Source organism: Lynx rufus, unplaced genomic scaffold (assembly GCF_022079265.1).
Source record: "Lynx rufus isolate CCGP_SWC_20201006 ecotype Redwood Valley unplaced genomic scaffold, mLynRuf1.p SCAF_2, whole genome shotgun sequence".
NCBI classification, from domain to species: domain Eukaryota; kingdom Metazoa; phylum Chordata; class Mammalia; order Carnivora; family Felidae; genus Lynx; species Lynx rufus.
Window position 1 is genome coordinate 47,767,253 of NW_025814834.1, and position 18,644 is coordinate 47,785,896.

Below are 18,644 nucleotides of genomic sequence, written 5' to 3' on the forward strand. Positions count from 1 at the left end.
CACTGTGAGAGATAAAAGGAAATTAGTTGCCCTCAAATAAGTACATGAAAGAGTCAAATGGAAAGAGTGAGGGTACCAAGAAAAGTGCATGCAGAGTGTTTGAGTTCAGAGAACTGTAGAATTACACTATTCTGGTTAACAATGTTATGAAGCAAGAAATGAGTCATATGTGAATTCTGAATGTACATCTTTCTACAAAGTGCCTGTTCACACTTTATTGTCTTACTATAAATATTCCAGGAAACAACTGTTCTTTGAAAACACATGTGTTATTGTAAACACATATGTGTCTACTTAACTCTTTTCTGAATGCCTAATTGTTTAAATGAACAAATAAGTGAAATATTAAATGAAAATCTTACAAAACCTCAAGATTATCAGTTTGCATAAAGTGTCACTATTGTTACCGTTTCTAGGACACTCGACTCCCTTGACCTAGGACATGGTTTCTCAACCTGGGTAAACATTAAAATCATCTGGGGGAACTTTTGCTGTATTCCCAGGCCCCACTCTAGTCCAATTAAGTCAGAATCATTGCAGATGGGGTCCAGGGAGTCACAGTTTTAAAAGGTCCCAGATGATTCTAATGCATAGCCAAGGTTGAAACCACTGACCTAGGATAAAGAATAAGTATATCCCAAAGGAGCAGGGATATGACCTAAAGCCATCCTCTTCAGTTGAATTGTTCTGTCTCTTTTAATATAAAAGAATTTAAGTTACTTATCTTGGATTGAAATGGGCATGCCCATTTACTCCAGGGCTTGCTGGTGGTTCCTCTGTTGCACACCCCTAAAGGCATGAGCACCCCAGAGAATCGGAGATATAGGACACAGATGTGAAAAAAACCTAACCTTAGTGGCTGCGTCTGCTGATAGTTATTGTTACTTGTTTAGGTTTTGTGTGTGTGTTTTTTTTAATCACCGATAGCTGCCATTTTCTAATCCCTTATCTCTGGGTCCTCATATTTATTTATTTAAGTAGACTCCATGTGCATCATGGAACACAACATGGGTTTTGAACTCACGACCCTGAGATCAAGACCTGAGCTGATATCAAGAGTAAGCTGCTTAACTGACTGAGTTACCTCTGTGTCCTCATATTTAAAAGGGTTTGGCACCACTCAATATTTTCCATTAGTTTTCTTCTTTTTTAATGTTGTATATAGAAAATACAGAAAAAACAGAGGAAAATAAGTTATTTCCTAATTCAACCTCTCAGAAGTAACTTGGATTCCATCCAGTACTTTGAAAATACTTAATCCAGTACTTAAAAAAATAGATTTACAAAATTAAGATTACATTGTGTATATGTGTATAACTGTGTATATGGTTATATAAGCATGAAGTAAGGTATGAAGAAAACTCACCACATTAAATATTAACTATATCAATTGGGTCATTGAGGGAACAGAATACCATTTCACTTGCTACAACATGTGACATGACCTACTACAGTGAGCTTGCATTATACGTAGGAAAGAAAAAAAAATAAGCCAATAAAGAATGTTATAGCTGGGTTTTTCAGTTAAGATTGTATTGTGAACATGTATCAATAGTATTAAATATTTTTCAAAATTACCACATTTCACTACTGAAGAACATTCTACAGGTTATTATTCATTTAACTTTCTCCTATTAGTGTATGTTCAGTCATTTCTATTTTTCACATTTGCAAATAATGTTTTAATTAAAGATCCATGTACATAAATGTTCATCTGAATTTTCTATTATTGCCTTGGTAGGAGAAATAATAGGTCAAAGTATAAACTGTTTAAAGCTTCTTGATTTGTATTACTAAAATGCTTTCCAGAAAGTTACATCCATTTATTCTGTAAATGTAGAGTATTCATATTTTATTTTACCATAGTCGATATATCATCAACATGACTGCTCCCTTACCCCAGGGAGTTAAGGTGAAAACCAATATTCAGTAAAGTTTCAAAATCATTCTATTGTCCTTTAAGTTTACCTTTTATTCCCAACATTGTTAGTTGCTTTGTCCTGTTTTTTCTTCATACCTCTTGATAGGGTGAGAGAGCCTCTTATGAAGAAAATTAAATATACGAACAACAGCGGAAGAATAACAGGAACCCATCATACCCTCTTTGGTTGTTTTGGGATTGCATTGGTGAATTCATGGACTTTATTCACAGTAAAATCAAATGAAAAGGATTTAATAAAACATCCATTTTCCCTTTTACAGAGTCTTTCTTTCTTCTTTCTATATGCAAAGTATGTTGAAATCAATAAAGAGAAAATGGAATTTATTTAGAACCTGCCAGACACATGTTTCAGCGTGTCTTTTAGAAAGGGTTTGAAACCTACTATCAGCATTTTGTTAAAGCAGATGAGACCCACCCTGCTGGGAGAGTGGTTAGATTTAAACAGAATGAGTCCAGCATTTTCTCCAATGCTTCTCTGACACTCTAGTAGCCTTTTCCTGGTAATTAGACATCTGAGAGGAATACTGACCAGTAAATGGAAATTCAGGTGCTACACCAAAAACATCGAGTGCCTAAAGCATTAGCACAGCATGAATTCTACAACATATACAAGATGCAGCCTAGTATTAGTAGATAGCCAATATACTGCCAGACCTGGAAATTTTAAGCAAAACGAATCATTCATTAATTTATTTTTTCAGTGAAAAACTAACATGAAATTGAAAGATCTTAAAAGACAAAGCAGATATGACAGTGCGCATGCAGTATGCATTTTGTGTGAAAGAAAGGCCTATAGGTAGCATTGCAATATTTTTGAACTTCAGATATCAATTAAACTCACTTGAGTAAACATTCATTGCATCCTGATCAGGCATCAGATGAAGTGCCAAGTCCAGAGGGAGCATATACCATAACTTCTATTTATTCAACACCTTCTTTGGGCAGAAACTGTGCCAAATTTTTATGTATGTTATTATATTTAATATTACACAGTTTCAAGTCTGAGGTAGTTGAAAATCCAGTGGGAAAAGTGTACAAAAATAATATAAACAAATTATATACAGAAAAGGGAAATATGAATTCTAAATGAGAGATGTTTTCAAGTAGGAATGAATTGAGGCTGAACTTGAAGGAAGAGATAAATTTCATTTTTTTAATGTTGTATTTATTTATTTACAGAGCATGAGCAAGCAGGGGAGGTGCAGACAGAGGGAGACAGAGAATCCCAAGCAGGCTCTGCACTCTCAGTGCAAAGCTCGATGCAGGGCTCAATCCCACAAACTATGAGATTGTGACCTGAGCCAAAACCAAGTCAGACGCTTAACGAAATGAGCCAACAAGGCATCCCGGAAGAGATAAATTTTGAAGTACAGAGTTGAAGTATGGACATGTAAGTAACATGGAACAGCGTGAGAAAGGGCACCCAAGTTTAAAAAAAAAGAAAAAAAGTCAATAAATGCAATGTTAAGGGAATAACAGTCAGTTGTAGCAAGTAAGAAAAAAGGAATCTGGGAACAATGGGAAATGACTGAATCTCATTCTATTCTCTGTCTAATGAAAGGTTGAGAAACATGTGACAAGATCAGGAGAGACATGCACGATCTCCCTGGGAACAATCTGTAAAATGGACTTGGATAGTGAGAAACCGGAGGTAGCTATTGAAATACTTTAGGATCAAATGAAGAAAGTCAAAATTAGAGTAGAGGCAGTATAAAGAAGGATCAGAAGCAAAAACATCATCTGGCAACTGATACGATATTGCAATTGAGGTCAACTTAGAATAATAAACTTTTGAGTTTCAATGACTAAAGGAACAGAAAAAATACTCTTTTATTCAACAATTATTGAGTAGCTGATACTTGTTGATCAAGGTGATAGGCATTGATGGTTAGCCAAATAGCACAAGATCTTGACAGTGTGCCAGGAAGTTCAGTGGGAGGCCACAGGCAAGCCAACAGGCCATTTCAACTGAGCACCCAAAGTGTTCCAATACCTCAAATGCTATGGAAACACAGATCAGGGACACCATGCCAGATCTCGAGGGTCCATTATGGTTCCTGACAGAAGTGAGAGTTAAGCTGATATCAGAAAGCACCTGTGACCTTAACAAAAGAAACCATGCAGACAGGAGAAAATTCTAGGTGGACTGGGCCAAAATGCTGAGTCTTAAGTCAGCAGAGGGCAGGAACTACAGACAAGAGAGCATAGAATGGAACCAAAAAGGGGATGGAGAAGAAAGAGTGGCATTTGAACAGAAGCACCCATTACAGTAGATTCATCTACTGTCCTTCTGGAAAGAAATATAAATTAAATGAGCTTTCAAATTTGCCCATCCTGGTCATTATGATCTAACTCCACTTAAGAGATTTCCCCCTCTTTATACCAGAGCAGCGATTTTTTAATCCCTTTGACAATCTGATGGATCTATGATCTCTCTTTACTACCACCCCCACAACACACACATGCACAAATACATGTACCCATAAATACACAAAAATGTTGCTTGTGATTTCACTGAGCTCAAAGATTCCCATAAACTAAATTTCTAAATGTTGCTAAGGACATCAACAGGTTCCCTGTGTCACATTTTTTGAAAACAGAAATGACTGTTAGAACTATCACTGCTAACTTCAAAACTGTGTTTTAACTTTATGGATACACTTGGGTCATTTTTCCCAGAGAGATAGTACAGTTCATTTTAAGTTTTTTATTTGGGGAGAGAGAGAGAGAGAGAGAGAGAGAGCGCACATGTGGGGTAGAGACAGAGAGAGAGGGGAGAGAGAGAATCCAAGCAGGTTCCATGCTGTCAGCACAGAACCTGATGCAGGGCTCAAACTCACAAACCATGAGATCATGACCTGAGCTGAAATCAAGAGTCAAGACACTTACCCGACTGAGCTACCCAGGTGCCCCAGTATGGTCTGTTTTAAAAGCCAAACAGCCAGAGTACCAATCCTAGCTCCATCTCTTACTACTTAAAGTGATTGTGACAAGTTACACAGCCCATCTGTGCCAATCTCATCTGTGAAATGAGAACAATAACAGCACCTGACTATAGATACGCCTCATTGGGTTAATGGGGGATTGAATGAAATAATATACAGTACTTAAGACAGCACCTGACCATGAACATTATACTAGTGTTTAGTATTATTTGTCCATACTTGTAAATATCTTTTTTAGCTTCTGAAAATATCTCTAAGGAATGCTCTGACTTCACTAAAACCTCCCCAGAAAAGCTAGCACATATTTTGTACACATTTTAGCTTGTATAATTTGGCATTTCTGGACATTTTTCTTTTACTTTAAGAAATTGGTAAGGCTATTTACTTCTGTGAAACTAAACAACCTCAATAAGATACTTTTGGGGGCGCCTGGGTGGCGCAGTCGGTTAAGCGTCCGACTTCAGCCAGGTCACGATCTCGCGGTCCGTGAGTTCGAGCCGCGCGTCGGGCTCTGGGCTGATGGCTCAGAGCCTGGAGCCTGTTTCCGATTCTGTGTCTCCCTCTCTCTCTGCCCCTCCCCCGTTCATGCTCTGTCTCTCTCTGTCCCAAAAATAAATAAACGTTGAAAAAAAAAATTAAAAAAAAAAAATAAGATACTTTTGCATGAAAGACAAATTATATAAGTATAATGCAATAGAATAATTAGTATTTATAAAAATATTAAGTAAATTTTGATAAATGATTCACATTTGTGAATTACCAACGAGAAAAAAGACTTCATTAGTCTTTATTACTTCTGTTAGGCAAAGGTATTAATCATACATTTTAACCTTCATTTAATCTATCTGGAATGAACTGGATAAAAAAGAAGTCTAGTTCAAATAAGAAATGTTATGTATTCAACAAACATTTATTAAGCAAGAAAGGTTAACACTGGGTGGATAAGAACACTTTGCCCAGGGAGTTACATTGTTCTCATTGTGTTGTATCTATTAACTCATCTCAAGTCTCATAAACCCAATTTACAAATGAGGAAACAGGATTCAAAAAGTAAACCACTCACATCTCATTGCTACAAAAGTAGTGAAGATAGTGTGTTGCTCAATTAAAGACATTATTCTTTCTCAAGCAGAAAATTCAGGCATCCAAAAGGTGGTATCAGTCATTATGGAATATTGTAGAACATTAGATGAACTTCTATATAATTCTTTTCCCCATCTCAAGCAATGCCAAAACTGTATATATAGAGAGACATATTTATTACCGAATAAGATACACTCCTTTTTTCCACTCCCAAATCTGAATACAGGTTTCTCTATAGAAGCTATATAATTCAATTTCTGAAGCAGTCAACTCTAGAAACAAATCATATATGCAAGAATAAAAGAAGGCACCCTCACTCCTAAGACAGACTGTCCTGCAACCATGGTAATAGGTAGCCACAAGAACAAGCATTAAATTTCCTTAATCAATATAGAGTTCTATATAGCCTTACAACCACAGAACTGGTGTGAAGCTCCTTTAACCAACAAATCATTGACAACTTGGCTCACTGAACTTATTCCTGTAAGGCAACCAATCAATAACCAACGGTCTCAAACATCAGCCAATGAGGAAAGGACTCACTCCGATAACAGTGCCTCTGTATGCCAACCAAACAGCAAAAATCTCAGAGAAGCCAGCTTCTACTGACATTATCCTATCACCACCTCTGAAAGTTCCCCAACCTCTGAATCCAATACTTCCTCAGAAACATTATGTGAGTTCAGTTTCTTGCTTTGCTGAGAAAATCTGTGCCTGACTAGCATGGCTCCCTCTCTCAGTAAGCAATAAATTTAGCACTTTTTGTTTGTTTGTTTCAGACATCAAAGGGTAGCCTCATCCTTTGACACATAGATGCTGTTTCAGGTCTTAGCAGACACAAAACACAATTATTTCCCACGTGAAAAAATAATTTCACTAACATTCTTCGAAGCCTAATACTGCTTGCTGCATCTTTCACACCAGTACTAGGTATGACATGAGATCATTTTCCGTATCATTTTCACTTTGAAAGCTTGAAAGCAAGATTACTTCATAAATAAAGTAATTTAGGAGAAAATACATATGTAATTCTAATATTTCTTGAAGCTTACTGGGAACTAAAAACAGAATAAAGTATGTAATACATACGGGTTTTGAAGAACTTGAAAGATTTAAATTATTTCATCTTATGCCTGTACACAAGTACACATATCTTATGCCTGTACACAAGTACATTTCATCTTATAATGTACACAATAAGGAATGGAAGGAAGTTTGAAGAAGGTGGTCAAAAGGTAAAAACTGCCAGTGATAAGACACATAAATTCTGAGGATTATAGTTCATTGGTTTTGAAAATTTTTAAAAATATTTTATTCATTTTTGAAAGGGGGGGAGGGGTGGAGAGACAGGGAGACACAGAATATGGAGCAGGCTCCAAGCTCTAAGCTGTCAGCGCAGAGCCTGAACCCACACACAAACCGTGAGATCACGACCAACTGACTGAGCCACCCAGGCACCCCTGAGGATTATAGTTAAAAAGAACAAAAGAATAAAGGAGATTTTTCTATTCTGGAAGTTGTGGTGAAAAATCAAGAGTCTGGTTTTAGACATGCTTAAACTGAAATACCTATGATATATCCACATAAAGATGTCAAAATAATTGGTGGATATATTCAGGAGCGAGCTCTAGGGAGTCTTAGCATATAGATGGTATTTAAAGCATCTTAAGTGGATGAGATCACCTCATGAGAGGCAAGAGTGGGAAGAGAGTCAGAGACTGTTAAATTAAACGAAAAAATAAACTATTTTTCAATTTTTATGTTTTAGAATATAAAGATATTTTAGCTACCTATATATTACAGTATCAAACATTTGATGGTTGGAATATTAATACTTAAGCATAACTTTTTTTAAAAATAACATGATTATTGCATAGCAAACTATTCAAATCTACAGACTTGAGATTGTATTATTTATAAGAAATACTGAAAGGCACCTGGGTGGCTCAGTCAGTTAAGCATCCGACTTTGGCTGAGGTCATGATCTCGCAGTTCGTGAGTTTGAGCCCTGGGTCGGGCTCTGTGCTGACAGCCCAGAGCCTGGAGCCTACTTCAGGTTCTGTGTCTCCCTCTCTTCTCTGTCCCTCCCCTGCTCATGCTCTGTCTCTGTCTCTCAAAAATGACAAATAAAAACATTTTTAAAAAATTAAGAAATATTGAGAGGGAAGAAAGGGGAGTACATTGGGCCAGCAGATTTTCATCTGCCTTTGTTAGATATCTATCTTTAAGCTACTGGATCCATGATGGGCCCCATGTACAGTCCCTGAATAGAGTTCCGGACTGTGAACCAGTCCTTATGTACATGAAGCACAATGATCACAGTAAGACTTGGATTTGTCAGGGGCGCCTATTCCTTTTCTACCTCCGTGTCTGTGCCCCATGCTGTTTTCTGAAGCTACAACATTCCAAGTCACAACACATGCTATTATTTATCTTTGGAACATCAGAATGTGTTGAAATACAAATTTCTCCATTTGGATTTTCAAATGAAAGAATTCTGCAATACAAAGTTATTCCTCAAAACAAAGAAAATTCTTCACTCTGCCATTCATCTTCATAGCATCTAACTCTCCCAATGTAATCAGTTATTAGTGAAACTGGGAAAGGCATGAATCAAAAAAGTGAGTAGAAAAATATGGGTTTCAGTGAGTTTAGAAACAATATTAATTTTCAAAGCCCAGAACAGCACTGGTAATGAAAACAGCAAGTTTAATTGCTAGCAGATTTAAATCACTGTAAGCTGAAATTACTATTTTGACCCCAAAACTGTTTAAAGACCAAGTATTAATGCATGTTTCAGTGGGTGAGGAAAGGCTTAGGTTTTTTATAAATGCCTTCTTGGGGAATTAATAACAACCGGTGTACATCCTCATCTGCTAACACTGATTGAGGTTTATAATCAGACCTGGAGGGATTAGATGACTCACAAAATCATCAGAGCCCTTGTTAACTGAATCTCAGTGACCCTACCCTTCAGGGGAAGAGCCAAGAGCCAAGAGGCAGAGAGTTTCTGTGTTGACTGCCAAAGAATTCTGAACAGAGGGTATTTTCAGGTATAAGGTATCCTACCAGTTCATTATATAATGAAAACTGGATATAAAACAATTCGAAGTCATGTGATTTACCAAAAGATATATGTTGCATATTGGTAGCCATTCTACAAATGGAATGGCAGCCATTCCTCAAATGGAATTGAAAAGCCAGAGAATGAAAGAATTGACCAAGGCACATGCATCCTAAGCAACCAGTTCTTTTAAGGGTTAAAGCCTTTTGTCAGGATTAGTTATGCTGTGGTCACACTTACTAATTTTACCCAACACGTGTGCACAATAACAGAGAAACTCCACATGTTAAGAACATACAAAACTGTTATTTGAGTATGAATGTTGCCTTTGTTCTTTTCTTGAGTCCACTTACAAAGGCCTAATTAACCATAGCAGGTTTTCTTAACATTTCTGGGGTCAAGGATTCCTTTGAAAATCTTACAGATACTCCGAATACAAGATAATTGCAGACTACATAATTAATTTCAGGGTGTTCATAAACACCCCACACCCTTCCACTGGCTGCCTAGAACCTCTATCTTAAAAGGTAAAAAGGACAGTGAGTCCCTTATACACACAGGAAGGAAAAAACATTCACAACTTGTAAGTGCTTTTCACTCCCATGAAATTGCTTACTTGACCCCCTCTCCTACTCGTCACAGCGAGCTCTATTACTTCTGACTTCTTTTCTCTTCAGCCTCAGCCTCCAGGCTTCACTTCCTACATTTTCACATCCCACACCTACAAAGCTTTATTAATTCACAAGACTTCTTCCCTACTTGAAATACTACGATTCAGAAGCGATTTTAAAATACACATCCTTTTGATTCTTCTCATTCACAAACTTGAGTCAGTTGATAGACAAAGTTTAGATTATAACAAGGATCACTCGACTTAGTCATATTTACTATGAAAGAAATCATCAAATCATTAACTATCAGTTTTTATCAGACTTTGTACCTGCCAGGTGGTACCACAACATCTAAGATGTGGAAGTCTTCTAGCTTATGTCATATACTTTTCAAACATTGCCAGGGCAAAGCACTTAGGGCAAGGTCATTTCTACCATTCTAGTTCTAAGAGCATGGGATTTCAAGAAGACTTATTATAATCTACAAAGTGAAAAAAATTTTTAATTATTACATATTTTCATAGATATTAGACACTGCTCCATTATAAACAGCACTGGAAGATCAGATTAGTTGTTTCATACATTACTATCAAATATTTTTCTTGTTTGTGATCATGAATGAGAGTTAAACTCTGATTTAGGAAGTATTAAGCCAAAGCTTTTCTGCTAAAAGTCCAGAGTCTAATAGATATATATCATACACTGTACTTTGGAAAGTACTTGTTTTATGAAGAGAAGTTATCTGTCTTTAAATGTAAATACTTGGAATGCACTAATTCATTTAATATAAATAAGTAGGTGGACTTTTTTTAAACTTCAGGTATATAAATTGAATTGAATATCATCCGTGTTTCATGACACACTCTCATCACTGATCCATGCCTAGTTCATTTTACTTAGTGAAATATTTTTTAAAAATACTACTATACCCATTACCCTTGGAGGCATTTTTCCCCCTTACATAAAAAGCACAGCCTCCCTGTATTTTATTTTTACAATAAATTCATTTTACAATTCTTTTAATTGTAAAGTGTTATTGTAATCATTTTAAATTCTTGTGGTACCTTTGGTAATCTTGTCTCAGTCACCCAGACATTTACAAACAAACTCTAAACATGCTGCATGTTTGTATGAGTAAAGTTCTGAAGAAACATAATCCATTTAACTATATAGAGTCATATTTTGACAACTTAATTTCTACCCTTTCCAAAAACATGAGAGCAAGCATGAGTGGAATGGGTGACAAAATCCAGTAAGTCACAGACCCCAAGACACTTCTATTCAACTCCTGGTTATAGTTAACCTGGTAGGAAAAACAAATCATCCATCTATCCATCCTGTTTCTATTTCTGTTGTAATAAAAGAGAGGAATGGGTAGGTGGGAATAAAACTATGGATGGTGGCTTTATTTTAGTTTAGAAAAGCCAATCGATATAGGATTATACAATATCCCTAGAGGACTTACCCCAGAGATAACCCAGGGCCCTCAACGCATGAGCTCTGGTTTGAGCTGGACATTCTACCAGCTTCCAACTAACTGGTCACCTAAAACCCAACTAGCATTTAAGCCCATAGATATGAATCGGTATTGGCTTGGCTATAGAAGTGTTTTACATTTCAACAGAGCTAACAAGTGAATTAAAACTACATACTTTTTAAGTAATTCTCTACTGAACAGAAACAAAACTGGACTAAGTACAATAACTGATAATGCGAATGAATGTTTAATTTTTCAATTATTTTCTAACTTGTTATGATATAGAAACTTACCTCAGAAAGAAAGCACACTAAATGGAAATTGAAATCTCAGTCATATATAAACGAAATTCATTTTAAATCTTTTTTTTTTTAATGTTTATTTTTGAGATAGAGGGAGACAGAGTGCGAGTGGGGAGGGGCATAGAGAGAGGGAGACACAGAATCCGAAACAGGCTCCGGGCTCTGAGCTGTCAGCACAGAGCCCGATGCGGGGCTCGAACCCACGAACCGTGAGATCATGACCTGAGCCGAAGCCGGACGCTTAACCGACTGAGCCACCCAGGCGCCCCAATTCATTTTAAATCTTAATTTCTGTGCAAGACATAGAACCTTAACATGGAGATCTTAACAGGCATCATCAACTGAAGCTTTCGAGAAGCATAATACAGTATCAAGGCATGACACAGTCTGGGTTCACTAGACCAAAGAAGCAGATTCGACATGTTAGTAATGGTGGCAAATGATTACCACTTCCTTGACACACTCTACCCTACATGAAATGAAATCACACATTTCAGGGGCGCCTGGGTGGCTCAGTCGGTTGGGCGTCCGACTTCGGCTCAGGTCATGATCTCACGGTCCGTGAGTTCGAGCCCCGCGTCGGGCTCTGGGCTGACAGCTCAGGGCCTGGAGCCTGCTTCCGATTCTGTGTCTCCCTCTCTCTCTGACCCTCCCCTGTTCATGCTCTGTCTCTCTCTGTCTCACAAATAAATAAACGTTAAAAAAAAAAAAAAGAAATCACACATTTCAGGCCCAAGTAAAGTGGCCTTTATACTCACAGACATCATCGGCAAGTACTTTAAGAATACTGTCTGGTCCCGATGACACAAACAGTCATAAGAGAATTTAAAAGGCAAAGAATCTTGTATGTTTTAGACATATGGATTATGTGTACACAAAGGCCAATTAAAGAGACCTCTCCAAACAATCTTCAGAGCAAACAGAAGCTATTTCTTAAGCTTATGATGTACTGCATTACAACACATAGTTTTCAAAGTTTTAGAATTTTCCAGGTAACTACTATAAAGTATACTTTTTAACAATAGCAGATGGAACATATTGTATCCATTTCCAAGCTAAGGCAATTTGGACAAAAAGAAATTAAGGCACATTACACTAAGCCAAGTGAATGAATGACAATACTGTAGTTAACCTAGTCAGACAGAACATTGAAAGGGAATCCAGTTCACTATTTATACACTTGGCTGTGGAGGTGTGGCGGGAAGAGAGTTTCGTTTCAGAAAAATATTTGGTAGTTTTTGTTCAGTCACATTAAAAACATTAGAAAACCACCACTAAAACAAACTGGACTCAAATTCAACACAATGGCATGTGTTTTTCAAGCAGTAATCAACACCAAGATATAGCACCCTTTGCTTACTAAAATCCTGGAAAGAAATCATAATTACCCCATCTGGGAACATGGCCTTTAAGGCATGAGTACTTTAGATAGAACAGTCAATTTCTAACCCCATTTCTCCTACTGATTTTTAAATTCATTGGAAGAGAAAAAAGTAAATAAATGCTTTCACGGATAGATTTCCATCAGGTTGTTTAAGTCAATAAGTTTTAAATCAAGTTATTGAATTTAATAAAAAGTATATAGTAACAGTCTATATCAAAGTTCAAAATTTTTAAGTTGATTGTTATTAAGTGTGGGAGTGCCTGGGTGGCTCAGTTGGTTAAGCATCTGACTTCAGGTCAGGTCATGATCTCACGATTTGTGGGTTCGAGCCCTGCATCGGGCTCCGTGCTGACAGCTCAGAGCCTGGAGCCTGCTTTGGATTCTGTGTTTCCCTCTCTCTCTGACCCTCCCCTGCTTGCTCGCTCTCTCTCTCTCTCCTTCAAAAATAAATAAACATTAAAAAAAAGGTTAAGTGTGGTGGGTTCCAGCTATACAGAAGTGTGCTGGGTTTCAGCAATTCCACTCTGAGGCATTTACATAAGTGATATGAAGACTTACCCACACAAAGATTTGTCCAAGAATGTAGCAGCTTCATTTACAATGGCTAAAACTGGAAAAAACCCAAATAGCCATCAATAGAAAGAAGCAATAAACCAAAGTGGAGTAATTCATACAATGGAATAAGGCCCAGCAGTAAAAAGAAATAAGCTATTGAACATTCAACAATATGGATGAAACTGATGGAAATTAGACTGAGCTAAAGAAGCCAGACACAAAAGAGTGCCTGCTATATGACTCTGTTTTATGAAGCTCTAGAAAATGCAGAATTGATCTATAAAAATAAGTAGAACAGTAGTTGTCTTGGGGTGCCTGGGTGGTGCAGTTAGTTAAGCGTCCAACTCTTGGTTTTGGCTCAGGTCATGATCTCCTGATTCATGGATTTGAGCCCTGCTAGGGCTCTGCACTGAGGGTGTGGAATCTGCTTGGAATTCTCTCCCTCTCCCTCTCTCTCTCCCACTCTCCCCACTCGTATTCTCTAAATAAATAAGCAAACAAACAAAAAAAGAACAGTAATTGTCTCTGGATAAGGGGCAGGGATTGCCTGGGAGGTGGGCAGGAGGGAACTTTCTATGGTTATGTCAAGGTTCTATATCTTCAGAGGGGTGATGATGGTTACATGGGCCTATCCATATACCAAAAATACAAAATAGTACAGTTAAGGTATGTACATTTCAATGTATGTACATCCCCCCCCCAAAAAAAATCCCACATAGTGGAAATGGGTGGAGGTGTGGGTGAAACAATAACAGCAGAATTCAATCACTGTTAAAGCTAGGAGACAGGTATGGGCTTTTTTTTAATGCTAGTCTGTTTACTTTCTATATATTTAACATTTTATAAAATAAAAAAAAAGGCTAGAAATATATATCAGTGAAATGTACAATCAAAATTTTATACCATGAAAATATATCTCTCAAGAAGCTTTTTCTGTATGCAGAAGACATTTATAAAAATTCACAGAGGTGCCCTGTGTCTGTGCTTCACGTGGAGAATTTGAAATGGAGCTCATTATTTTCTCCAGCTCACCTCGTCCCCACCCCCAGCATGTCTCCCATCTAATGGACCATCAGAGTGAATATGATATGGTTTCTCAGCTACCACCAGCCCCCAAATTAATTCTCCCCTGGTCTCTCAAATATTTATTTCTAACAAATACTGGTGCAGATGGAGAAATTCGAGCTGCTGCATACACTGGAGAAAACAATGGATGTGACAGACCTCGACCTCAGTCTTTATTCTCACTACTCTCTGAAGATGGTGTTTTAGAAGTTAATGAGAAAATGAAAATTCAGTTTTTTTACATGCTGATTATTTCAATCTCATATTCAACTTCTTTAACCTTACTTCCTAATTTCTCAGCAACACAAAGAGACATACATTTTCAGAATAACAAAATCCAGAGAATACTAATCAAGGACAATGCTTAATTTCTCTATTATGGACTGACAAGGCTCAGTCATATACCAGTCACTAACTATGCCTTATTAGATTTCCAAATTTTGCCTGTAACAAGTTCTATAGTCCCAAGAATCAGAAGCACCAGAGGCAAAGAATAAACTCAAGCTCAATCACAGCTATATAAAGGTATATAAATACCCTCCTAGGTCATAAGAGGATTATAAGTGCACTTGGGTAAAGAATCTTGAGTCCTCTTATTATGTCTTGTCAAGTATTAGTATCAAACAGTTCTCTATGGTCAGAATAAGATAAACACTGAAATTAGCTAAAGATCTAAATTTCATAACCTCTACTTACAAATATTTCTACCTAACATTCCTTTATTTTTACATATTCCCTACTAAATTCCAGTGAAGAATTTCACAAGGAAATTAAATAGCAAACACTCAAAAGATCCTTGATGCCAGCATTTTTGTTTATTCATTCATTCATTCATTCATTCATTCATTCATTCATTCAACAAATTTATCTATGCCTGTGGGCAACAGATGCTCTTCCAGGTACTAGAAATGTCTATAATAATTTAATAGCAAACAAAACAAGGTTGATGCCCTCACAGAACTTATGTTCTAATAAGAGGAGGCAAGCTTATAAGAAGGGTTGAGGGTAATAAGTGCACGGAGAAGGATCAATACAACAGGGCATGCAGATTACTACTTAATATAGCTGGTTAGGAAAGGCTTCTTTGTTACAGCGATGTGCAGCAAACCTGAGGAATGTGAAGTTCCAGAATTCCGGGCAGAGAAAATGGCAAGTGCAAAGGCCCTATCCCAGAGTGGCACTTGGAAAATGAAGAAACAGAGAGCCAGTGTGGCTACAGTGGAGTGAGTTAGGGTCAGAGATGTGAGAGATAGGAGGGGGAGGGGCACCGAGAGGATCTAAGCCTTCCTGGGCCATTTTCAGGGTCTGGGCATCTAGTGTGAAAGAGATGGGAAGCCACTGGAGCACTGTGAGCAGAAACAGTCCTATTTAATGTTTTTAAAAAGATCAGGAGCTGCGAGAGGAGAACAGGCAGTAGCGGAACAAAGGTTGAAACAGGAAGAGCAGTTCGATCCAGAGATCACAACGCGCTCAGAGGAATATTTTAACTCATTTGTTTTTTGGTTGTATTTCGTTATACTCCATATTCCAGTAACTAAAACTGCAATCAACTGGACTGCTCTCTTGTTTGCCACTGGCTTTGGGGAGTTAGTTTTTGAGGGAAAAGCAAAAGTCAAAAGAGACTACTTTTCAGGCTCTCATTTGACCTACTAGTGATTCCTTTATTTCAATGGACCTAACAATAGGTAAGTAAGACAAAAACTGCTAGTTTGCAAAATAACCTTTTTCAAAAATATTTTCACAGTTATCAGGAAACAGATATTTTAATTTGTAGCTACACACAAAAGTTCTCATATTATCGCAGTCTTTCATAACCTTTATCACAACATATATCATAGTAGTCAAAACCCCCTTTAACTAATTAATATTCCTGAAATAAATATATAATTTCAATAAATATATCGAAATAAAAATACGTGTCAAACCACGGAGTCCGTCAACGCTTTCTCAGAATTCTGTTTTGTGGTTAGTTTGTGAAATGACCCTCATAATGAAGACAAGCTCTCAACTGTGCTTCTATGTCTAATTTCTGTAAGTTTAGCAAACAGCATGTTTAACAGCCTCGCCCAAACCCTGTTGGTGGCACTTTCAGTTATAAAAAGCTAGGTAGGAAAACCATCACACAATGCATACCTTTCAGGACTTCTAGCCATGCTTGAGTGTTATTAATTGGTTTAAGAGGGTGTGAGAAACACAAGCTTTCCTGCACACTTCGGTGATTTCATCCTATGTTCCCAGCACTCTGATAAATTAAATCATCCTGTCTGTCATGAATCGCAGCTGGCATGCCTGAGTATTGCTCTTTGATGATGAGCAAGCAGTACAAAATAAGATGCTGATTCCACTCTTCAAAATCTCATTTTCAGCATTTCATAGGTTACCAAGCAGGATTTTAAAAACAAAAACAAATGTCAAAATGCAATTCACTTTGGTTTTGTGGGAACCCAGGCCCACTTGCCAAAAATATCGATAGCTTTTTTCCTTTCTAAATAGCAGGCAGCATCTACAGCAGGGAAGAGCACTGGGGTGGGGGGTGGGGAGAGGCTATTAAAATGGATAATCCAGCTTTCTGTTTACCCATCGAGCTTTAATGGGGGGAAACCAGCCAGGAACTGAGGGATTGTTAGAGCCACACAAACTAGAGTGCATTTCCTCACCCTCATGAATAGTGTCAAGAATCTGCCTCCTTAAGTTCCACTAACAAGTAAGGAGATTCCCCTCTCTGGAGGCAGGCTTTGCTGTAATCACATCACTACTGACTTATCGTATCGTTCCACCTCCCCTTTACCCTTTTCCTTCAACTACAAACTCCGATTCCATTTTGTTTTATTTCATCCTAGTATATTGAAGGCATTCTTGCAAACTGACCTAAACCATTCCTGGGCTAAGAAGAGACAGAAATAATAAAATAAATCAAGATTTCTTTCTCCAGATCTAAATTTAAATAAACCAGGCGGGGCGAGATGATGAAAAGCCGTGTGGGTGTCTATTGCAAGATTTTCCCGTCTCTAGGAAAGAAAAGAATAAAGAACAGAATGCTAAATGGATTTGGGAACGGAGTGTGTGTGTGTGCGTGTGTGTGTGTGTGTGTGTGTGTGTGCGCGCGCGCGCGTGCAGTCATTCTCAGGGCAAAGGGAAGAATTCAGGAAGAAGGAAGAGAAAAGAAAAAAATCAATCGAGGCAGTCATTCACCCCTACCCCCTCCCGACCCCTCCCCACCCTACTGCAGTGCTCTGCGCTTCCCAGAAAGCTCAGCACCCCAAAGGGCAGTTTCCCGAAACCAGAGCACAGCTCGAGTCCTGGACAGACAGTCTGGGGAGATCGGGGAGGTGGGGATGGGTAGGGACAAGCGATTGGAAGTGAGCCGGCCACGGGAGAAGCGAGGAGGCCAGCGACGCCAGCTGAGATCCCCCGCGGCGATGGAAAGGCAGGGCCGGGCTACCGGGACCTACCTGGAACAGTGAGGGTGGAGGATGCCCCCGGCACCTCTGGCCTCTCCTCCTCAGCCTCCTCCCGCTGCCTTTGCTGCTGCTGCTGCTGGATGAGGCTGAGGTCGGATCGGCTGAGCTCGGCTCGAGCGGCCGCGGGGACCAGCCGCGCCTTCAGCAGCACCGCGGCCAGGCCGAGCAGCAGGGTACAAGAGACGCGCCGGCTGAGCCTCGCCATGGCCGAGAGCCAGAGGGCAGCGGCGGCATATTGCGGGGCTCCCGGCGGCGACGGACGCCAGGGCTGCGGGCTCCAGCGGCGCCCGCTCGCTCGCTCCCGCTCGCGCGGTCTGCCTCGCACGCCCTCGCCGGGAGGAGGAGGCCTGGGAGGCGGAGGGGACCGGGGTGGAGGAGGAGGGGAAGTTAGCATCCTCGCGCACGTGATGCGCGGGGCGGGGCGAGCCGGGAGCCGGCGGCCGCGGCTCAGCTGTCACCGGCGGCGGAGCAGCTCGGAGGGCCGGGGCCGCGCGCAGCGCTGGGGCTCGGGGCCGGGCGGCGGCCTCCGAGGGGAAAGGAGCGAGAAGAGCCTTTCTGGGGGCTGGTCGGCCTTCAGATCCTCCAGCCTTACGGAAACATCGGGAAATTTTGCAGAAATGGGAATAAAATTGCCCCCACCTGGCCCCAAAGTAGAGGAAAAGGTGGTGTATTGATTACTCTCCTAAAACACTTAACGCAGCACCCACCCATCAATTAGCCAGGATCTGTGGCCATTCGGACTTTGCCTCATCACA

General features: G+C 39.2%; 1 protein-coding gene across 1 annotated transcript in view; it reads right to left on the minus strand.

Annotated features, from left to right (window-relative positions):
* The window catches only part of FAM171B (family with sequence similarity 171 member B), a 54,570-nt gene extending 36,476 nt beyond the window's left edge, over nt 1–18,094 (minus strand). Inside the window, exon 1 of the mRNA XM_047084705.1 lies at nt 17,881–18,094. Coding sequence (XP_046940661.1) covers nt 17,881–18,094 — 214 coding nt within the window. The remainder of the gene's footprint in view (nt 1–17,880) is intronic.
* Nucleotides 18,095–18,644: the final 550 nt, after the last annotated feature.